The sequence below is a fragment of the Notamacropus eugenii genome, chromosome 3 (genome assembly GCF_028372415.1).
Source record: "Notamacropus eugenii isolate mMacEug1 chromosome 3, mMacEug1.pri_v2, whole genome shotgun sequence".
Lineage (NCBI taxonomy): Eukaryota > Metazoa > Chordata > Mammalia > Diprotodontia > Macropodidae > Notamacropus > Notamacropus eugenii.
Window position 1 is genome coordinate 313224185 of NC_092874.1, and position 24324 is coordinate 313248508.

The 24324-nt window shown below is 37.0% G+C and overlaps 1 protein-coding gene across 4 annotated transcripts in view; it reads left to right on the plus strand.

Annotated features, from left to right (window-relative positions):
- The window catches only part of PTPN3 (protein tyrosine phosphatase non-receptor type 3), a 302221-nt gene that overhangs the window by 106457 nt on the left and 171440 nt on the right, over positions 1–24324 (plus strand). For 3 of the 4 annotated variants that reach the window (XM_072596700.1, XM_072596701.1, XM_072596699.1), the window contains exon 2: positions 12107–12261. In XM_072596700.1, the coding sequence (XP_072452801.1) occupies positions 12107–12261 (155 nt within the window). Of the gene's footprint in view, positions 1–6917; positions 7060–12106; positions 12262–24324 lie in introns of those variants that run through there. The other variant, XM_072596698.1, reaches the window with a different exon arrangement.

Below are 24324 nucleotides of genomic sequence, written 5' to 3' on the forward strand. Positions count from 1 at the left end.
GCTGTCCTTGTTTCCATTCTCTGTGCATGTCTTAAAATCAGAGTGGATTGGTCCTACATCCAAATTGTTCCCCTTAGACCACTAACACCTCCTTTTCTTCCTCATCAGAATTATTTCTCTTTATGTCATCAAGATTTCACTTAAGAGAGCTTCCCATCCTTTCTGAGTTAATTTCCTCTGTAGAATTTTCGTTTAGGGAATTATACATCTCCTTTTCCTGAACCCACTGAAATCTATTATTCCTAAATTGAGTTTTGACCCAACTCTCTTCTTTATCACAGATTATAAATTGAAATAGTCATTCCCTGTCAAGTTTTCCATCATTTCCTTCTCTAAAACCAGTTCCTTTTAACTAATGAGAATCAAATTCATAATGCCAACTCCCCTTGTTATTTCTTTCATCTTTTGAAAAATGAAATTTTCATGAAGACTACCCTTGAAGCTTTAATGACTCCACTTTGGCTACATCGAGCTTCTGTGCTAGACAAAGACGTCATGGTACCATAGAAATAGTTCTGATGTTGAAATCAGGGGGCCTACTTTTGAATGGGGACACATGATATATCTTCTCTAGGTTTTACTTTCTTTATTCTAAAATGAAGAGCTTAAAACAAAGTAAACTGAAGGCTTAACACTAGCAGACTAGTAAGATTCCTTTGGGCTCGAAATCTATTACCTTATATTCTGTTTCCCAAATTTCTCCTCTTTCCTCTTTTTCACCAAATGGTAAATAGTTTTCCCTAATAACAGTATAACTTCTGATTTTGCCAGAATTAATTTTTACCAAAATTTGTCATGTTTCCCCCTTCTCTGATTCCTGAATTTCTTTCCTTAAGTATATCTTTTTTTTATATACAGGGAGTCCCAAAGTTTCTAAAGCTTAAGATCACACTAAGACTTTTGGGACACCTGCATACTGCTCCTTATTTTCCCTTCTTTCTTCCTCCCCCACTTTTGCCTGTCTTGTTTCTTTTGGATAAGGTATGCTCTCCCAATGCCTTAAGTCAGTCATGAACCAGATCCCTTAAATCTCAGGGATACTTGGATCAAAATCTCTGGTTATTGCCCCTGTTGCTTCCCATATGTATGTTGTGCCTTTATTTATAAACATCTGATATCTTAGTTTTTATTGTTAATTCCTTAGATTTCATTTCCTTTGAATTTTTGCCAAACTGCAAAGGGATTAACTAAGAGCAGTTGATAGAAATTGGAGCGAGACTGATTTTGGCTTGGTGTGTAGTAGTCAACAATGATAACATTAATAATGGCTAACATGTTGTCCTACTCTGTGCCAGGTGCTTAAAAAATGTCATCTCATTTTGTCCTCACAACAACCCCGGTAATTAGGTGATATTATTACCCCCGTTTTACAGTTAAAGAAATTGAGACAAGCAGGTTACGGGACTTGACCAAGGTCCTACAGCTCAGTAATTATCTAAGCACAGATTTGAACTTGGGTTTTCTTGATGCCAGGTCCAGTATATAGTGCTACTCTGGAAGCATTTACTATATGCTGGATAATATGCCATAGACATGGGATACAAATACAACAAAAACACAGTCCTTACCTTCAAGGGAACATTCTAATGGGGAAAATGTGTATACCAGCTGCATTCCATGAAGGTAAGGCAGCTGGAGCAACCAAGAAAAAACCTCCTGTAGAAGGTGTCATGAAAGATGGCCCATGCAGAGGCATGGAGGTGGGAGATGGACAATTGTGTGTTATAATAAGTAACCAAGATGTGTACTGGAGCCAGCTACTACCTCCTTAGCCTCATTATTCAAATTTCAGTGTTAGCACTTATACTGTGGAAATCAACAAGCCCTGTACATCAGGATTCGATTTGTTGTTTTGTTGATTGTTGAGGTATAAAAAATTGATGGAGAAAATGCTGGGAATGCAAGCTAAACTTAAAAGCATGTTGTTGGTGTGTTTTCGAGAGGAGAGCCAGATGTTAAACTTTCCCAACACACTCTTCCATATATAAGCTTTGTGACCGTGGGCAAGTGATATTCTTTCTTTGGACCTCAGGTCCAACTTTTTCACCTGATAGAGCCCACTGAATCAGTTGGCAAACCTCCTCTTTTTATTGGATGCTGTGTAGTTCTCCCTCACTGTAGCTGATGAACTCTTTAAAGTCATTTAATTCACAGACTGGAGATGTATCACTTTGTCTTATTTAAGCCCTTCTGTAACCCGATGCTGCTTTGTCTATCCTAATTTTGACTGGTACTGTTGACCAATGTAAAGCTTACATAATAGATGTCCAGGCTGTTTTCACCAATGTTTCCTTTTTCTCCTTCCATGTTCCTTATATCTCTGAATATTTGAAATTTTATCGATGCTTCCAAACCCAGCTCACAAGTCATTTCCTTCTCACATCTTCTCACTCCTTCCTGGTAGGAAATGATCTTGTTCTTCTTGCAAACTTACATTGAAGTTTCTACTCTGTCTCATGCTTTTCTGGCATCCTATTCTGCACCATGAGATCTTTGGGGAGGAGCAGCACCTCTGGTGTGAGGGCTTCCTGAGCCCTTTTCAGGGCTGTCTATCTACCTGTCTTTGGTGTCTGCCTTTACCCAACTCATACTTTTGGCTCTAAGAAGCTGTAGCATGTGCAGCAGCCACACCCTAGGAAACCATCTCAACACATGGGCTAAAACAGGTTGAGGGTGACAGGACTCAAACCTTTCAGTGAGTTAGGAGGATATCTGTCGGAGTGGGTACATGGGAACAATTTGTTCCAGTGGCCATGAAGGCAGCTGAAGTAAGTGCTTTGGAGTACTTAGAGTTTGTTGACATCCAAGACAGCAAGGTCATCTACTGCATTCCAGGCCATTGTCAGTCATCGTGCCACTGGACATCAGTGACTTGGGAAGAGAGAGTGAGGCTTTTGTGTAACTCTGTCTCACTTAAATCCAGTTGAAGCATGAGTCAAGACAATCACCACCATGATGTCATTGGTCCTCTTTGGAAACGGACAAACAATAATGGTTATTGTATAGTATTATACATTTGTTTATGTCCTATTCCTGTTGCTAGATTGGACTCTCCATGAGGGGAGAGACTGTCTTAAATATCTTTGTATATTCTTCTTCCCTTTTCTCTCCAGGAGACTGGGAGACTATAGTTGTATAAAATTGCATGTACTAGAGAAACAGTTGTTGCATTGGTTGGTTTTGCTGGGGGAAAATACATATGTAATTAAAAAAATCTTTGTATAGGATCATAGCCTTTAAAAGTGGAAGGGTCTCCAGCCCTCTCCTTTCATAGATGAGGAAGTTCATCCAAGACGTGAAGTGATTTACCCAAGGTAGCCAAGATTAGAAGAAGGATTTGAACCTATCTGACTCCAAATATCTTTTTTATCCCACTGTTCTTCACTGTTCTCTTGGTGCTCCAAGAAACTCTCTAAGATTGTAAGGTACAGAGCAAATGCCCATCTGCATCCTTAAGGAGGGAGTTTCCTCACTGGGAGTTCTCTATACCAATATAATCCTAGGTCACATACAAAGAAAAAAGAAGAGGTGTTATTGCATGGATGAATTCATGCTTCTCTACCATTCCTCATTTTGTTTTGCTATCTCTAATATTCTCCCTATCCTACTGTATGTTCATATTAATCTTATTCATTAGGTCTAGTTCCAGGTTTGCCCTCATGTGGTCCTTTGTGGTCCCCTGATCTTCTGCAGTTATTAGAACTCTCTTCCCCTTCACTGTGTATATACTTTTCCATGTATCTTAGTTTTGTTTTGTTCAGAGATAAGTTCTTTTAGTTAGAAACTCTGCTATATACTTCTTTTGTATACAGTGTCACAGAACCAAGCTCACATTCAGTCTAAGTGAATTGAGTTACAGAGTTTCTTGGAAACAAGTTTGTTGTTGTAGTTCTAGATGTAGTAATCTTTTTTATTTAATAATTTATTTTGCTGTAATCTCAGTCATTAGTTTTTGACATTATTATTTGCAGTTTACCAATCTGTGCATTTGGTTTAGTTGAGCATTAAATATGCAGTCGAGTTGTACAGTCTAGTATGTATACAGCTATTATGCAAAATGTATTTGAAAGTCTAATAAAGAACTGAAAAAATTGAAAAGGAAAAAGATTGTTAATGACTGGGAAGATCAGGACAACCTTCATGGAAGGAATGGCATTGGACAGTTGAAAAGGGTCTCTGTTCTTGGTATAGTAAATGGTACAAAGGAAAGCCCAATCCAGAGGATCAGAGAAATCTACAATGTGGCTACATGTTAGGGTATTTGTAGTCAAGTAGCATGAGATAAAGCTAGAAAGACAGGGGGTCCTAGATTGTAGATAGCCTTGATACATAGGTAGAGAAGTATGAAGTAGGGAGCCTCTGAAGATTTTTGATCAGATGAGTAATATGATTAGAATTATGTACAAAGGCAACTAATTGGGCAGTAATATAAAGGGTCATAGTCTGGACGGGGAAGAGAAAGGAGAAGAGAATTCATGTTGATTGATTATTTCAGTTATCCTGCTAGGTGATGGGAGCCTGTATTTGGGAGGTGAGGAGTTGGATATGAAAAATGTTACTGAGGAAGAATCAGTAGGACTTGGTAACTAATTCAACATAAGAATCTCTTGGAGACTTAGTGAATGTTAGTGCTGTGGATGGAAGTAGTAAAGATGGAAGAGTAGATTTAGTAAGAAAGTTGAACTTGGTTTTGGACACATTGATTTGGAAAGGCTACTGTGATATTCAATTGGAAGAGTTCCATAGACAATTGGGGATATAGATAAGAAGAGATGAGATGTGGGAGTCATCTGTGTCCATCAGTGCTCTCCATAATGGAGACTGTAGATTGATCCCTACTTAGGCAATGGCTTGATCCCAAGAGATGTGTAATCCTCCAATTGGAGGAGAAGATGAATGGCATCCCACCTGCCTTTCAGTGTTCAATCATGGGATCTCTCCAACAGAACCACACTTACCCTTACCCCCAACACTACCCTGCTCTGCCTCTTCTTTCTGCTGTGCATGCTTCCATCTTCACCCTTTCTGAGGCTAGTTTTGGCTCTTCAGGACAGTTATAACTTAATCTTCAACATAGGCACCCATAGTAGCACCTGGCTAAGTGCTATTGGAAAAATCAACTACTTCCCCAAAAGGAAACCCACCTTCTTCCCCCCAGATTACCTTGTGACTGTGACAGTCTCCGTATTCCTAGGCAGTGACCCTTGAATGAAATCCTTGCCGTTCTCTTTTTCATTTTGAGTCTTTTGCACAGAACAGGTGGGCATAGGTGTGTAGTGATCTTCATCATAGATCTCAATACGTTATCTTCCTTCCCTTCCACCTGAAGCCCACCCATTATTTTCAAGAACACTGCCATGTTTCCAGTTGCCCAATTGCACAACATCAATGTCATCTACTCTTCATGTTCCTTTACTTCACACATACAGTCACTTGTCTAATCTTGTTTCTCTCACCACGTGTCTCAGGCTGATTCTTTTCTCTACTCACACAGCCTAGTTCTGGCCCCGTCATCTTGTCTAATCTATTATGAATTTGCTAATTGGACTTCCTGCCTCTCCTCTCTGCATTCATAGAACCTATAGCTGTCAAAGTGATTTTCCTAAATTGAAGGTGTGATCATTTCACTACCCTACTCAATAAACTCTAGTGGATCTTGCCCACTTTAACTTTACAAATATTTCATCTTTATCGCATCCTTTCTATTTGTTTTTGTGTATGTAAATTTTATAATGCATAAAATTGAGTACAGTAGTGTCATATAATTTACAAATAAGTAAATATACATACGTTGTTGTGTGCTTGACCACTAGCCAAAAAGTTTTGGAGACCACTGGTACAGATAGATGAAGAGTACTGAATTCCTTTGCCAAAGGACAAAGCATAGAAGAGAGAGCTAAAGGGAGAATCTTAGAGAATACCTACTTTTGGGGCCAGAAAGAGGAAAAACAGCCTAGGAAGGAGAGAGAAAAGAAACTAGTTTGAGCTTGTGTGCTTGAAGTGTTGAAAGAGAAAGTATTCCAAACGACAGGGTCATTAACAGTGTTGTATGTTATAGACAGGTCAAGAAGTGGTAAGGGATGGTAATACTTACTGAATTTGGCCAGTGGGAGGTCATTGGTGACCATTCAGAGAAGTTTCATTAGAAATGTAAATGTATAAACTAGATTTCAAGGGAGTGAGGAAGTTGAGACCATTTTAGATACTGTATTCTCCCCACTCCCCACCAAAATAATATGTACTATAGGGTAAGGGAGAAATGGAACAGTAATGATTGGAACAAACTTTTTTTTTTTTAGGATTAGGGAGACCAGAATATTTTTCTAGGTAGATTGTTAAGGAATCAATAAAGAGGAGAGATTGAGGATGTGTGGGAAAGAGGGACATACAAAGTGATTGTTTAAGTAAAGGCCTTGATCATGTGGTAGGAGGTACGGATAGAGGGAATACCCTTAATGAAGGGTATTAACACATCCTCTGACTAGAGGGAAGGAAGAGAGAGCCAGAGATGATGCTGAGTAGTTACGTAATGACCAGAAGACTCTGGAGGCTGGGGAGCTCACAATTGCTGGCCTCAATCTTTTCAGTAAAGTAAGTGGGAGATTGTCATCTGCTAAGAGTACTAGAAATATGGGTGGGGTTGCACTTAAGGAATGAGGAAAAGGTTTAAAAAGACATAGGGAGTCAAAAGGAGAGTAGGATTGTTGAGCAATGAGAGCCCAGCTGTTTTATAACAAATTTTTAATGGGTGACATCACCTCAGTGTCATGGCTTCCTTTAGCATTACTCAGCAGGCTAGGAACAAGAGCAGGGAAATTGGATTGAGAAGCCTTACCAAGCATGGGGATTAGCAGAAATGAAAGACCCAAATTTCTCGGAGTGGGGAGTAAGGGGTAGGGGTTAGGGAACGATTTGGCAACTTATTGTCTTAGAGAATTGCTTGTAGCTCTAAAAAGTTAAAGAGATGAAAAGCTGGTTTCATTTTAATGAGAGTGGGAGAGGGAGAAGAACAGAAGATTGCAATCAGAGAGAGGAATTTTGAAGGTCAAGGTCTCCAAGGTGGGTTGTGTACAGTACAGTGAGATGGCAAATGATAAATTCTTCAGACTTCAGTTGAAAAAAATTAGTTGAACAGGTTGAGGAATTATGTGTTCAGAATGCCTCAACATGAATAGTAATGATGAGTACTGGGAGTTAGGTGGAAAAAGAAACAGGGATCAAGGTGCTAAAATCATTGAAAAGGTTGAAAGAAGTACCTGGAGGTAGGTCAGTTTCATATCAAGCATCTTAGGTTTAAAGCTAGAAGAGACTTTTGAGATCCAACCATTTTATAGATTTTATAAATGATTTTATAGATATTTTATTTTATATTTCTATATTATATTATATTATTTATTTAATTTTATATTTATATTTTATAGATGAAAAAATGAGACCTTGTAAAATGACTTTCTCAAGGTCACATAAGTAGCAAATAGCAAACTGGGATTTGAACCCACAACTTGGGACCCCAGATTCAGTCTTCTTTCTACTGTGTTAATCTGAGAAGGTGGTGTTTATAGATTACATAGACTTTGAAGGGACAAAAATACTTTTTTGGGGGTGGAGGTGAAGAATTGAATATCTTCATTGTACCTCTCTCATTTCTTCTGTTTCTCATCTTTTCTGTACTATCACGTATTGTGCCTTCACCAGGGCCCAAGAATATATAAAAATGCAAATTAATCTATCTGACTAGCTAATGTACTCTTAAGAATCACAAGTTGTAATTGTTTGTGAGATGACAAACTAATGAGGTTTCTAGAATGGACAGAGTAGGGGCACAGCACCTTCTGGATCTGGAAAATCTGTAGAAAAAATCTTGGCCCTCTCTTTGTACTAGAGAAGTATGAATTTTTTTCTTTTTTTAATAGGGTATTTATAATGCCTTATTGTAAAGTTTGAGTTAAATATTTAAGCATAGACTCTGTGTCATCTGCTGGCCTTTGTGTGTCCTCTGCAGCTTCTACAAAACTCTACAAAAGTTCCCATTTAATTTCTTATACCATCCCATGATGTATTGAAACCACGGTGGGGAAAGTCGCGGTGTGGAAGGGATGACCATGTACCTTATGCTTTTGTGTTGCCCTCCTCACCATAGTGAATGATTACTATAGACAAGAGCTTACTCTAGTGTTGTCTAATTGATCATATTTCATGTTCGCTGTCTTCTTCAGTGTCCTTCAGAAAAGATTATTTTTTATTATGACTAAATTCTTCTATTCATGTTAGTTTGTATGAATGTGCATGCTCTTAAAAGAGAACCTGACATACTTCAAAGCATTTTAAGCAAATTAAATAAAAATATTTCCATTGGAAAAGGTTTTATCCTCCATAGTTAATGTATATTCTTTCAGGCATTACATTGTAGAGATATATTTAAGAACTAAATGAATGGTAATTAGCCATGTTTATCTACATTAAAAAGAAAAGAACACTTGTATTTGTGTAGGTGAAGGGAAGTACTCAGTGAAACTCCTTTGGTGAGAAATTCTCTTGAGTTTTCATTAGACCTGGAAAGGACCTCAGATAAATTTTGATCCAGTCCTCTCAAGAGGCCAAGTGACTGGACCAAGGTCATATGGATGGTATGTAAGTGCCAGAACCAGAATTTGAATCCAAGTCTTCTGATTATTAAATCCAGAGCTCTTTCCATTACACTGTGGTTTTTTTAGAAATAGGAAATGTGACTTAATGAAGAACTTATAGATGAACTAATTTATTATATAGATGATTATATATTTTTGATTCATATGGTAGATTTGACTTTCTTTTTTGTACAACATACAGACATGCAAACATTTGATTTTATAACTGGAGGAAAGGAAATTATGTTGTAGTGCTATTTAATAGGGGAGAGTTGTAAAAATCTGATTTCATTATTTAAATTTAGATGTTATGGCATGTTTGTATTTTAATATGCTTAAGATAAGACTAAAGAAAGGACTGTCCTTCTAATTATCCACGAAATATATTTTTCCACATAACTTGCCCTGCTCATCTTCTCTTATTACCAGTATAAAGGTACATGCGAATGAGAATTGTGAGATACTGTTACCTTATAACATTTTATGTTTTCAAGCCTTTATATAGATGTATTCACTCCCTAATCATTCTGAAACTACCATTTAGATATGTTGCTACCGAGTAGAAGTAGGTTACCTCTACCACATGACTCTGGGGCAGGCTTGCACAACTTTCGGTTTGCCAGAAGTGGTCCCATATATTTAAATTTACCTTGTTTGAAGTTCTAATTCTGTAAAATATGGTCCTTGGTTCCAGCCCAATGAAAATATGCCATGTTGAATTACTTGGACAAATGGGGACCTAGCTGTAATGTGAGGATCAATGAAGCAGTACTCCAGAAGGTGAAGAGACAAATGGGACTCAGGAAGACAAATACTCGTGAGCAGAGCAAGGCAGAGGTTTGGTTTAAGTTCTAGGAATGTAGTCAGAAACTAGGAAATCTCCCTATGAGAGTTAACAGTAGTGATCTAAGTTTCTTCAGGGCAGAGACTTGGGTGGTGGTAGTTATTTTTTGATCTTTGTATCCCAAGCACACAGAACGATACTTTGCACACAGTAGGCATTTAATGAATATTCATCGAATTGAATGGATGGCAAGAGGGCCATTAGGAATTGGGGAAACAAAAAAGAGTAGAAAAGATAGAATGTGTACATAGCACAGGAAAGGACATGGAAGGCAAGCACCTTGCTAAAACGAAGGCATTTTGTAGACCAACCTTATTACTGGTCATTCAAGGACCCAGGAGGCTGGCAACGCTTTTCTGCCACAGAACATTTTTGCCCTGCTTTGGTTGTTTGAGTTGTTTGAGTTTGAGTTTGAGAATTCTAAATTTAAAATTGAAAAGAACGTTAGAAGCCTTCAAGTTTATCTCTACCACCATTTTACAGATGAGGAAATAAGCACGTATCAATTATATGATTTAGCCAGGTCACACAGCAAATAAGCACCCAAGACAGGAATCAAACTCAGATCTCTGTGACTCAGAAGTCCAGTGTCCTTGTCTGTTGTGCCACTTAACTGGCCAAAGGGAAGACTTTTGTTTACATTTCCAAAACAAAGAATCATCTCCCTAAAAGTGTTTTTGCCTGGTAAAAACCTCCCTAGCCTTTTTCCAAATGCCGAGGATTTCTTTATAGGTTTCTTCTTCCTTTATTGTCCTCGTGAAAATTGCCATTAGTTTTAGAACTCCTTCTTGTGTACTTTTCAACTTCTTTAAATGATGCTTGAATGTATTCTTACTAAAATACAACAATACAATGACACATCTATCTCTGGGTAGCTGATCCTCTTCAGCAACTTCCTTCTTCATAGTGACTTGAGATAAAGACTTGAATTACATGCTGTTCCAATTCAAAGAAGTGTCTCACGTAGAACAGAATGTTTTGAACATACATTTAACCTGCACCTTTGTAGACAGTTCTCTTCATCCTCTGCCAGTCATATGCCGATAATGAAATAAAATCAACATTATTTTGTCAAACAATTACAAAATTCAGTTACATATATAATTGAGAGATGTATGAATGCATGGCGCCCATATCTCTTGATCCAGCTTTTAGTCACTGGCCTGTTTCTTTGTTTCCATTGTAACATTTGTTGAAAGAAGGGTCTTCGTGCTCTGCTTTTATTTTATCATCACCATCTGCCTGTTTATCTGCTGTGCTTTAAATTGTGTTCTTGAATCCAATTTGACAAGTAATGATTTGGAACCTAGTAGATGTAGGGTAAAGATAGAGATGAATATCCTTGCCTTGGCTGTAGATGAGTTAGATATGGTTTCTACCTTATGAGTTTTAAATCTGGGAGGGGAGAGATACATGGTGCAAGTCACAATTTGTTATGTCACCAGAGACCTACAAAAGACTATTGGAGGAGAGATTCAAACTGCAGAGATTTCATGTAGTTATGAGAATCAGGAGGTCTTCATGAGAGGCAAGTGGCATTTTTGAGGTGGACCATAAAAGATGAGCAGGGTTAGTCATTTCGGAGACTCTCATTTTTCATTTTCCTTGGTTTGTCTGTAGCATGACACTGGTGACCACCCACCCTTCCTGAAACTTCTCCCTTAGCATCTGTAACACTGTACTAAGTTAGTTCTCCTACCATTGACTATTCCTTTTCTTTTTCCAAATAATGTTAATGGAACAAAGTGTATGAACCTAAGCTTTTTTTTCTTTGACCCTCTCTGTTTTTCTGTAGTCCCCTATATCACCCCTGTCTGTAAGCAGACAAAAACAGGTCTTCTCCCAGGACTCCGGTATCTGTTCTGAGAGTGGGCATAACTTGAATCTGGGATTGGCAGTAGGACGAACTAGTAAGCAGGGCAGCAACTCTAAGGGTAAGGGCTAGAAGGGAATCTGCTTACCAGGAAGGGAACAAACTATGGAAAGCCTTCAAGAGATGGATTAATGCTTTAATCCTGTGCGAAACATTGACTAGAGGGAGATTATGTGCCTATAACTTTGCTAATCTGTGTGTAGGCTGTACCCCAAGATTCCCATGTGTTCTGTAACAAAAATAGTTTTTACACTTGAACTAATAGGCTTGTGTTGTATTGCAGGGTATACTGGTAGGGGTGGAGCACTGTTGTAGAAGTGAGAAGAGGGAATTCAGGGGCAAGGTCTTTGGAGGAGAACTCACCCCTTTATTAATCTCTCCTGGGAGGTTGCATTGGAAAATTACCCAACTGAAGTAACTGGCATGTGGCTAGTAGAGCCTTCTGTTCAAGAACCGCCCTGAGGCAGACAACTGTTTCATTACCACTCCGAAATTACGAAATAGACTTTCATTTTAATTTTATTCTCCACTAAACCTCTTTAAGCATGAGACTTCTCTCCCCCCACTCCACTCTTTAATTCCTTTAATACCAAGTTTAAAAAAAAAAATCACAGTGCAATAAAACATGAATTCTCAGGAAAGTTGTAAGATTTAGCTTAAATAGACTTGGTCCTTTTCTTGATAAAAAAATTCTTATTCAAGTAAACTGTCGATAATATAATTGTATTAACAAACATTTAACAAATGTTTCTTGTATTTTAGACTATTCAACAATAGTTATGAACTCCCGGCTGCGTGCTTTGGGTGGGAGAATAAATAACATCCGAGTCTCAGAACTGCCAAAAGAGAAGACGCGATCAGAAATCGTCTGTCATCTCCACTTCTTAGATGGCTTGGTACAGACATTCAAAGTTAATGTAAGTTCTGAAAATATACTTTTTTGTTATTACTAATCCTTCAGTGCTCCATCTGAGTGGGGATGGAATAATGTGCTTGACTAGGATTCAATTTATGTTAATAAAAAACTTTAAAAAGAAAAATCATTATTTTAACATCTAACTGGTGAAATTACCTTTTTTAAAATGAGTGGCCATAATTTGCTCTTTCTAGTAAAACAAAATTTTTGTTACGTGCTAATTGACTTTTTTGAATTTGATCACCCAAGAGCAAGATATTGGTAATCACAATGTTGCCTGGTTGTCTTTGAAGATAGTGGGATATGGCAAGAGCAAATGATAAGAATAATAAAATAAGTAGCTAGTACTTATAAAGTGTTTGGGGATTTAAAAAGTACTGTACATACATTATCTTATTCAATCTTCCCAATAATCCTGTGAGTTTAGTGTTATTTCCCCACTTTACAGATGAGGAAACTGAGACTGAAAGGACTGAAGTGACTTACCTAGGGTCACACAGCTAGTGTCTGAGGCATGATTTGAGCTCAGGTCTTTGTGATTTCCAAGCCCAAACGCACTGTACCCACTGAACCATTGGTCAGATTCCAGACTTGGTGGTATCCTGGTGATATCAGATTTATCCCTGTGTAGGCCCATTAGTTTCACTTTATTTTCCCATGGATTGTAAACTTAGTTCAACTGTCTCACAAATATATCCTGCTAGGCACAAAGTCTTTGTAGGCAGGAGAATGTGGTTGATTCAGGCAACTTATCCCCATTTCTGGGAGAACAACTCAGAGCATGCTGATGGTGGGTCATTAGTGCCATTATTGTACTTGGAGGGCAGCATTATTATTCATTAATTATGGCAGGGTTCCAGTATTCATTCCTGAACCATAAACCTAGCTCTGGCCATCTAAACTAATGGCATTTACCACACGCCAGCTCATTTAGCAAGGTCCATGCTTGACACACCTGATCTTGCTTTGGCTGCTGGAAAGATGCCATCCTCTGCTCTTGCCAAAACAGGCAAATCGGCAAGATAGTAATTAATGGGAAAAACGGAAGAGGAGAGGCCAGAAGGATGGGGGAGAGGGGGAAGAAAACGACATAAAAATGAAGACATGGAATGAAAACTGTGGTGTTTTATGTCTTCTTGACCTCCATCAGATGTCAGTCAGACTCTTGCTGAAGACATTCTCTAGTTAATCCTTTAGTCAATCCTGCCAATGTTTCCTCCTTCATATTTCCCTTGTGTTTTCATACCTCTCCACAGACCTAGTCTAAATTTTAACCCACTCATTCCTTGACTGTTGTTGGAACACGTACCCCCACCCCACAAATCTGAGGGCCAGGTCACAATTTTGCTTCTCTATCCCTTTGGCTCAAATGCCTGCTTGAAACTCTTAAGACACAGCCCCAGGTGGTAGGTGATGATTGTTCTCTTGTGAGTTATCACATACCACTACTCTTGATGGGGATATACTTAATCAAGAGCTAATCCTCCATTTTAGAATGACGCATATGATTGGCATCAATGATGTCCAGCTTTTCCTAGCCCAACACCTTTTTTTGGGGCTACTCCAGTTATCTTTAGCCATTCAGTGACTATTGGATGGTGACCATTGGTCAGACTGTGGGATGTGAGCTCTGAGTATCCCGAGTCATTTTTAATATTTATGACTGCTAGATGACCTCTTTGCACAGCACTTTGTATCCTGGTGCTCCCCCAAAAGTATCTCGTTAGTGTTTTGAGGGCCTTTTTTTTAAGTTCAAAATAAACTTTTGTTACCGTTTGTTTTTATGTCACCTGCACTTCCCAATATAAGCCCTATCTCATCCTAGTTAGAGTCATCTTTTAAAACAAAGAATGAAAAAGCCAAAAAAAAAAAAAAAAGATTCAGCAAAACTCAGGCCACAATACAAAAAAGTGTATAACATTCCACACCCACAATGCCCCACCTCTTCAAAGAAGGGAGAAAAGTACCTTCTCACATCTCTTTATTTTGGACCAGTCTTGATCATTATAATTTCACAGCATTCAATTTTATCTGTTCTGTTATTATTTCCCTATATGTTGTTAGAATCATTGTGTATGTAATTTTCTTGGTTCTGCTGATTTCACTTTGCATCCATTCCTATATCTTCCTTTCTCTGTATTCTTTTTAGTCATGGTTTGTAATAGCATAGTAAAATTCCATTACATTCGCATACCACAGCGTATTTAGCCATTCTCCAGTCAATGGACTTTACTTTGCTTTTGACTTTGTAACTATAAAAAAGTGCTATTATAAATATTTAATGTTTACGGAGCCTTTCTGATAAGGATTGACCTCTTTAGCAGTAGAATCTCTGGGTCACATGGATATATGAGTTATTGTCTTTGCATTATTCTAAATTGCTTTCTAGAATAGTTGGATCAATTCACAGTTCTTGCTGTTCAGTCATGTCTGACTTAGTGACCCTATTTGAAGTTTTCTTGGCAAAGATACTGGAGTGGTTTGCCATTTCCTTCTCCAACTCATTGTACAGGTGAGGGAACTGAGGCAAAAACAGGGTTAAGTGACTTGCCTAGTATCACACAGCTAGTAAGTGTCTGAAGCCAGATGTGGATTCAAGAAGGATAAGTCTTCTTGATTCCAGATCTGGCACTCTATCCGTTACACCACCTAGCTGCCCCCAATTTACAGTTCTACCAACTGTGCATTATTGTGCCTATCTTTCTACAGTTCCTCCAATATAGTTTTTTCTCATCCTTTTTCTTTTTGCTGGGTATGAAACCTCAGTTATTTTGATTTGTATTTTTATTAATAATATTTGGAACATTCTTTCATATAGTTATTAATTTTTTTAAAATTCTCCCTTTGAGGCTTATTTGTCCATGTCCTTTAGGAAATAATTTTTGGTTTTATATATTTTAATGAATTGGCTTTATACCTTGGATATAGGTCCATTAATTAAAGATATTTTAAACAAAGATTTTTTTTCAGTTGATCACTTCTCTTTCCTAATTGTGTATATTTTTCCCTGCAAAAGTTTTTTTGTTTTGAAGAAATATCTTTTGTAATTGCCTCTGTTTTCTTTTTGGTCAAGAATTCATCAGTTAGCAATAGTTGTGAAATGTGCTTGATCTCGTACTCTTCCAAATTTTTTGTACTTTGTCCTGTAATATTCAGGTTGTGTATCTCTTTTGAGTTTAATTTTTTCCAGACTGCTTTTCTTAGTAATTCTTGTCAAATAGATTATTTATGTTTATTTATGTATGTTAGTTAATTATTAATTATGTTTAATGATTTATTAATTTAGGTTTCCTAGGTGATTTATGTTGGAGGAAATTATTGAACTCTGGCTTATTGAGCTCATTTATTTCATATTCTTCACTGCCTATTCCATTGGTCTACTTTTCCCTTCTTTAACCAGTACCGGATGGTTTTGGTGATTCTGAAGACCTTTTCCTTTCATACCTACTTTTGTTGGTCATTGTTTCCTTTGATTTTCTAGATTTTCTTTTTGCCGTCCACATAAATTTTGTTATTATTTTGTCTACCTTTGTAAAGTATTCCCTTAATGATTTGGTAACAAATAAGTAAATTAATTTAGAGGTAGTGTTGTCATTTTTGTTGCATTGGCATGGCCCAACCATGAACACTGAGTATCCCTCACGTTGCAATTGGATTTGTGCAAGCGTTGAATGTTTTTGATAGGTTGTCTCTCAATTTATTTTATGCATTTTGTGATTATTTTGAATAGCACTTCCCTTTTGATTATTTCCTTTTGGATTTTATAGTTGCTATATAGCAATGCTGTTGATATTTAGAGGTTTCTTTGTAGCCAGAAACTTTGCTTTCCCTAGTATTCTAAGGAAATCATCTTTTCATCAGGAAACGGATAGTTTTGTCTTCTTTTCCTGTCTTTATGCTTTTAATTTCTTTCTCTTCCTGCTGCTTTTTTTTATAACAAAATATTTCTTTCATTTTGAGAAAGTATGTCAAATAACAGTGTGGAAAGGAGACATTCTTTTTCTACTCCTATATTTATTGCAAAAGCTTTGCTTTTCTACATTGTTTATGTTACTAACTTGAGCTTTTAGATACTTTTTATCACATTAAAAAAATTCCTTCTGTGCCCATAGGTGGCTTAGTAGAAAGACCGTTGGACTTGGAATTAGGGAGACCTAATTTTCCAATCCTGTTTTAGATATTTCCTAGCTGTATCTATCCCTGTGTAGGTCAGTTAACTCTAGGTTTTAGTTTTTTCATTGTCAGATGAAGATGAGAGCAGGTAGGTGAAGCAATGGGTAGAGTGTGGGCCTGGAGTTGGCTCCTCTTCCTGAGTTCAAATTTAGCCTCAGACACTTATTTGTTCTGTGACCTGGGCAAGTCACGTAACCCTGTTTGACTCAGTTCCTTGTCTGTTAAATGAGCTGGAGAAGGAAATGGCAAACCACTCCAGGATCTTTGCCAAGGAGATCCCAAGTTTGAAAATGATAATGGTTCTTGTATCAAAGGATACAAAGGAGATAATGTATATGTATATGTATATAATGTATATGTATATATGGACATAATGTATATAAAGTGCTTTGCAGAGCTTAAAGCACTATGTAAATGCTAGCTTATTGTCAACGTAATAAAATAAATATGATTGTTATAAATTTATTGCAAACGCACTTTGTCAAAGGCTTTTTTATAACTATTGTTTTAATCACACGGTTTTTGTATGTTTTTGTTTTTCATATGGTTGTTAGTTGTTTTCCTAATACTATTTTAACCATAATGAATGATTTGGGGGATCAATAGCTATGGCATTTTTATTAGCAGTTTGCTTAGTGTTTTCAAATTGATTTTCACTAATGGTATTGATCTATAATTTTTTTCTTTCCTTTATCTTTCCCTGATTAAGTATTGGGATCCATAAACAGAGTTTGATAGAATGCTTTCTTGTTTTTCAGTAGTTCCTTTATGGCTAGTTGAATTTGCTTTTCTGAAACTGGATTATTTGGGAATATTCTTACATATATTAGTATTTTATATTCTTGTGACTAATTCTCTCTTTCTTTTGAATTCTCAGTTTGTTTATTCTGAAGTGGTTCTAATGTAATAGAACTTACATGTATGTAGGTTCTAATAAATCTTTTTATTCTCTCATTGTCTTACCTTACTAGTTTACTGTTTTGCTTAATAGATTTTTCTTTCCTCTTTAATGAGGTTAGCCAAAGTTTTCTCCATTTTGTTAGTCTTTTCAAAGGTCCAGCTCTTAGTGCTCTCAGTTATATAGTCATTTTGATTTTTTTTTCAGCTTATTTTCAAAATTTCCTCTTTTGTGTTTATTTTGTGTTTGCTTATTGGTTGATTTTCTATTTTTTAAAAATTACCTAGTCAGGGTTTCTTTTTTATTATTTAGTTAATATTAATTTTTAGGAATATAATTATCTTCTGAAGTCTGCTTTAGTTGCTTCCTAGAAATTCTGCTATGTTGTCTCATCACTGTTATTATTGTTGTTATAAAGAGTTCTTAATCTATCATTTATTCTTTGCCTGATCATTATTGAGGATGTCATAACTAAATGTCTATTTAGGTCTGCGTCTTTTTCTTTTGTCCCCGATATTGATTATATTTATTGTGGTGTGGTCTATAAAGGATGTGATTAGTATGTATACTTTTTAACATTTACTTATAGTTTCTCTTTGTCTGATCTGTTTGAGTAAAGGTACAATATTGTGCTTAGAAACATATACATTCTTTAATGTTGTCTTTCAAAAGATGCTGAGTCTTTCAGTTCTAAATATTTCAACAATTTTTACACTTCTATATTTTTCCTCTTTTTTCAATTATTTAGTTAGATTTGAGTTGCTCTGAGAAAGGAACATTAAAGTCACTATATTACTGTCCGTCTTTTTTGTAATCCAGTTAACTTTTTTCCTTTATGAATTCAGGTGCTATGCCATTTGTTGCATGCACGCTTAGTATTGATATTAGTTTACTGTCAGTGGTTATAAGCATAATATGATTTCATTGTTTATCTGAAATTTTCTATCTTATCTTTTTTTATCTTTGACTTTTTTTGGGGGTGAGGGGTTTATTTTTTTGAATACACAATTTATTTTTCTTCCATGATTTCTCATGGGTACAGAATAGTCTTGTGTTTTTCAAATTTTCCTTACATTTGAAAGAAAGTCTTTCTACAGATCATTTCAAACATTTATTATTGGTTGGCAAAATAGTTCAATTTGACTACATATGCCTTTAAACTTGATGTGCAGGATTTTTTTCTGAAGACAATCTGTGAATTTTCTCAATTTATGCCTAATTATCTATATTCACAATTTTTGGGCAGTTTTCTTCTATTATTTCCTGAACTATGGTGTTCAAGTTAAAAAAAATTTTTTTTCATGTTCTTCTGGAAACCTTTGATACTTAAGTTATTCCTGTGCAGTCTCTCTTCCAGATGAATTCCTTTTGTATATATAGAGTTGATGTATTCTTATAATACAAGACCAAGCCCTTTAACCTCATAGAAAACAAAGAACAGCAAAACCCAACAACTATAGGAGTAATGCTTATATTACATTGCTGCCTTTTATTTCTCTTCTACAGTATTTTCCTCCACTTCAATATTTTTGTATTCAAAATCTGTTATTACCTCTTCTACTTCTTTAGAGAGACTTTCTATTATGGATTCATTTATTCTTAAGTGAGTCTTAAAATTGTATTGAAAACCCTTAAGTTCTGGCCTGTATTCATGCCTAATTTTTCCTTTCATGGATTTCATTTTTCTTTTGTGCCTTTCTGGAGTTTCTTATTGTTGTTCTATGCTCTTCTGGGAAACCACAGGATTTTATATTTCATTAAGCATTTTCCTTTGTGATGTAATTTCTATAAAAAGAATGTTGTATTCTCTTTGATTTGACTGTGAATTGGAAATGTGAGGTACCATGGATGACATCAAACTTGGGAAGCCGGATGCCTAGAAAGATGGTGATGTTCTTGATGAAAAGAGGAAAATTTGCAAGAGGAATGGGCTGGGAAGAAAAATAATGACTTCTATTTTTGATGTATTGAGTTTGAGATATCTAGTTGGAAATTCCCAATAAGTAGTTGGTAATGTGGCTCAAGAGGGAGACTCAGACTGGATATATACATCTGATATCTGTACTAAGAAAATAATTAGACTTTTAGAAGCCAATGAGATCACCCAGTGAGAGAATGTAAAGGAAGACAACAGAGTTTAGGACAGAGTTAGGGATATACCTACAAATGTAGTATGGCTGCTATGGATATGGATTACTTAGCAAGGGAGATTGAGGTGTAATGATAATTTTGTTGTTTAGTTGTTTTTAGTCATGTCTGATTCTTCATGACCAAATTTGGGATTTTCTTGGCAAAGGTACTGGAGTGCTTTGTCATTTCCTTCTCCAGCTCAATTTTACAGATAAGGAAACAGACACATAGGGTTAAGTTACTTGCCTAGGGCCACATAGCTAGTAAATGTCTAAGGTTGGATTTAAACTTGGATCTCCCTCATTTCAAATCCATCCCTCTCACTTATCTCATTGCCTCAGGGAGCCATGTTTGTAGGATCCTCAGATTTTTGCCCCATAGGGTCCTCAGTTATTCATTACCTTGCTAACCCTTTGGTGTAAGTCACCAAATGTCCCATAGCTCTTGTATGGAGTAGTTCTTAGTTGGAGGCTCCTATGATTGCCCGGGAAACAAGCCAGTGTAATACTACACAGTGTCACATTCCCTGCCTTGTCTGCCCTTCTTCTGGCTTGTGTAGTGGGAGGACACTGTTCCAGCAACACTTCTCTGACTAAAGGTTACTTGCCCAGAATTTTTAAGGCAGTTCTCTCATCATGGTATTGAGTTTGTCATGTCAGGTGTTGGACAGTAATCCTGCTCACATCAAAGTGTCCCTCAAAGTGTAAGCATGTTGGGCAAATGAGAAGCAGTTCTGAGAGCCATCACCATAGACATTTGTGAACAGAAGCACTTGATAGTTCCTCGTATTTATGCAGCATGTTAAGGTTTATAACACTCTTAATGTGGGTGGTACAAGGAATGTTTTCCTCATTTTACAGATTAGGAAAATGATAAAGCATGAAATGACTTGGCCAAGGTTACACAGATTGTTAGTTAGTAGGACTAGGGTTCATCTTAGGTATTTTGACTTCAAAGTCCAATGTTCTTTCCCCTATCCTGTGTCCTGTTCATTGGATCCACTCCAATTCCCTCAAGCTTCAAGAAGGGTACCCCCTAAATTTTGATATCCTGAGGTTTGATGTACTAGCCCATTGTTGTTCATTCTATCCAAAGCCTTAAATGATTCTTTAATTTCTCTTAGCCTTTCCAGACTTCTTATCAATCAGTCAATCAAATTTATTAAACATCTGTTATGTACCAGGCACTGCACTAAGCTCTGGGAATACACAAAGGGCAAAAGACAGTCCATGCCTGCAAGGAGCTTACAATAGAATGGGGGAGACAATACGCAAACAAATATGTACTAAGTTAACTATGTACTAGATAAATAGGAGGTAATCAAAAGAGGAAAAGCACTGAAATTCAGAGGGATTAAGGAAGACTTCCTGTAGAAGGTGAGGTTTTTAGTTGAGACTTAAAGGAAACCATGGAGGTCAGTAGTTGGATTGAAAGAGGGAGAGCATTCCAGGCATGGGGGACAGCCAAAGACTTAGGTTATACGTGTGTAGTCATGCAAGACATTCATGATAGTCATGTTGTGAAAGAAAATATAGACGAACAAAAAACTCGAGGGAAATAAAGTAAAAAATGTATGCTTCAGTCTGTATTCAGTCACTATTATTTGGTATCTTTTAATATGAGGATTCTGACTCTTTTACACCATAATGGAGCCATTTACTAAAAGAAAGGACTTGTTGAAAGTTAAGAAGTTGCCATCTTTAATTCCTGCTTAGAACTCTTTTCCTCCTTGTTGTATACCATGCCATCACTTCTCAGATTTATGAGGAGCTTGGGGCAAAAAGCTGTTCTTTCAGCTTCACTTATTTCTGTTTGGCATATTACCTGGCTGGACATATGCTACATGGGGGAGTTAAAGGAAGCATTCACTAGTGAACATATGCATATTTCTGTACATGCCTTTATTATCCTCTCTTTGTTGACTTATGACAGTAGACATTTGAAACTCATTGTGGATAAGTCATGAACGTCTTCTTAGTGTACAGACAGTGAAGTTACAGTTTTATAGATTAGGTTGTTTTGATGATAGTCTGGAGATTTAGATTAGGCACTGATGCTTGTAAAACAAAATTCTGTTTTGTATATATACTAAATCAGGCAATCATTCTGTGCACTTCTATGGGAACTTAGTGTCTTTGATGGTCTTCTATACACTGGATGTAACTAAAATGAAAACAACTTTGGGAACCATTCACTATGTAGATTGTGGATGACTTTCCCAAGGACGTAAGTGTAGAAAGAAAAAAAAATATCAGGACTGAGGACAGAGGAGGGGGTAATGGAGATGACCGAAGAGTGGGCAGAGTGAAACACAATGATAGTAGATAGTATAGAAACATTTTTTAAAAGGAGGATCAACACGTTCTCTCCTCAGTATGCTCAGTGTAGCAGAGAAGTTGAAACAAATTGTAAGTAGAGAAGCATAAGATTTAACAAGGAAGTGGTCATTTGTGAACCTAGTATGAACTCTTTCAGTACAGTTTATAAGAGGAGAAGAGAGATTGCAGGGATTTTTTACGGAGGGAATTTGTGATGGGGCTATTGCCCCACTCACCTGAGTCTAACTCACCTATGTCTACTTACTAAAGAAGAACTGAACCAAAGGATTAGTACATGTCAGTTAACTCTGACTTATCCTTTCAAGTGATGGGAAACATGGGTGTAGGGTATCTTCAAAGTCTTCATGCCATTTCAAGCTTTCAGATGCAACCTATATTTGAAGAGCCTCTTTTTTTCTTTTTTTAGATTCTATGTATGTATACTTGTGGATTTTTGTTTAACTTAATTTAGCCAATTGCCAAATTTAGTTTGCCTTCCCTGAGAACCTACATAATACCCATAGGAGGAATCAGCCTGGAAGTGTTCAGGAAGACACTGCTTTGGCTAAAGAAAATCGTCATTCATGATTAATAGAATTTGCAATAACTGTCACAGCTGAGTTCTTTACAGACTTTTGGGGTTTTAACCAGGTAGAAGGAATCTGGCAAATTAAATTAGACAAAATCAAGTTATACTGAGGTTAGTTTTACATGGCCCAGTTTATTCTTTGAGGCTTGAAAAAGGCACACAACCAATGTTTTTTGATTGCTTAATCATATGCTGGGAATTAAGAGGGATACAGAAATGTATTTGATATAGTCATTAACCCCAATTGGCTTCAAATTTAGTACATACATTTAAAAAATCATTAACATGATATTTTTATATTCATATTAATTGCCCAATGAGTGCTGCATTCAAGAATTATATTATTTCAGAGGAGAGGAGAGAGTCTCATGGATTAGGTTGGCCACTGGACAGGTAGGCATTGGCGAAGCTGTAACATACAAACTTCACCTTATGATGGGTGTAAGCATCCATATAGGAAGAGAGAAAGAAGAAATAAACTTCAGTTAATGGAAAAGCACGTACAAAGCTCAGAAGCCCCAGTGTAAGAGACTTCTTATATGCTGTCAGGAGAATGTCCAACATAAATTTCAGTGGAAAAGAGATTTACTATTGGACAGTTAGTAAGTGTCTGAGGTCAGATTTGAACTTAGTAAGATGAGTCTTCCTGACTTCAGGCTCAGTGCTCTATCCATTGTACAACCTAACTGTCCTAGAGGAAGAAAACTTATAATGCAGACTATATAATATGCAGGTAGATGGACACCCATGGGGATATTCACTGCTATCTGGGACAGACACTATAAGGAAACACAGTGAGCTGGTCCTAAAATTGAACAGGAGGAGGAGAATAGACTGGTTTGTCTTTTGGAGATTGTGTAATGCTTTTAATGACCCCAAGGTTCTCCCTGAAACAAACCCCAAACACTAATTCTTCTGGCAATGCTAGATAGCTGTGAGTCGTGGAATGCCAGTCTCCAAAGAATTAAAGTCGAGGGTCATTCAAAGGTCAGAAGCATGTGGTAAGCGTGGGTGAGCTTTAGCACACTGACAACACAGAACTGCTTAAAAGTACATAAAGGATGTCATCAGAGAGACTCCTTATTGGAGGAAAAAGGCTGATCATATAGTGAGAACAAGGGTTAACGAGCAGACAGCCTGGGAGCTCTTGTGGATATCTGACCAACATCAAGGGAGGTACCGAGCAAATTGGGTAAATCCTTAGTGAAAGATTTATAGGAGAGCGTGGACAAGTGTCTGATTACATGGGCTACAGATCGCATTATTAGAGGGAAGACCCACTATAGGGAGAGCACAGATGTCTTAAAGTGTGCAAGGGATAGGCTTGTCTGAAAGGCGTTGAGGGATTGTATAGAAGAACGATGGAAAATGAGTGTGGAAAGATAGATTGAGGACATAGATGCATATGATTGTGGTTGAAAATTTCTGAGCAGGAATGGGATATAATGAAAATGTTTTGGGCAAACCATCCTGTGGCCATGTGCAGAGTGGATTGGAATGGGAAGAGACCTTTTAAGGGAAACCACTTCCGTATTCCAGTTTGAGAGATGATCGAGGGCAATGGGATATTGAGATTACTAAGAATTCATTAAGAAGACTTGATGGCTCATATGGAAAGCAACAGAGAGAGAAGGATCAGAGATCACTAAGGGTCTGTCAGGCTAAGGCAATTGAAATAAGAATTTTTGAATAGGAAAAGATCTTACAAGTTTCCTTTGTCCAACTTTTGGTCCCATAAAGACATCCCTTTCTAGCATTTCTGATGCTATGTTACTCAGACTACAAATGTCTAATGAGGGCTCTGTCAGCAGCACTTAACTGCAGAGGAAAGACCAAGGAGTAAGTCTAGCTGGTAGACCCCAGGTTGTCACTGTTGTTCACTTGTTAAGTGGGATTTCTGTCTGTAGGGTTTTCTTGGCAAGGAAGCTAGAGTGCTTTGCCATTTTTTTTTCCCAG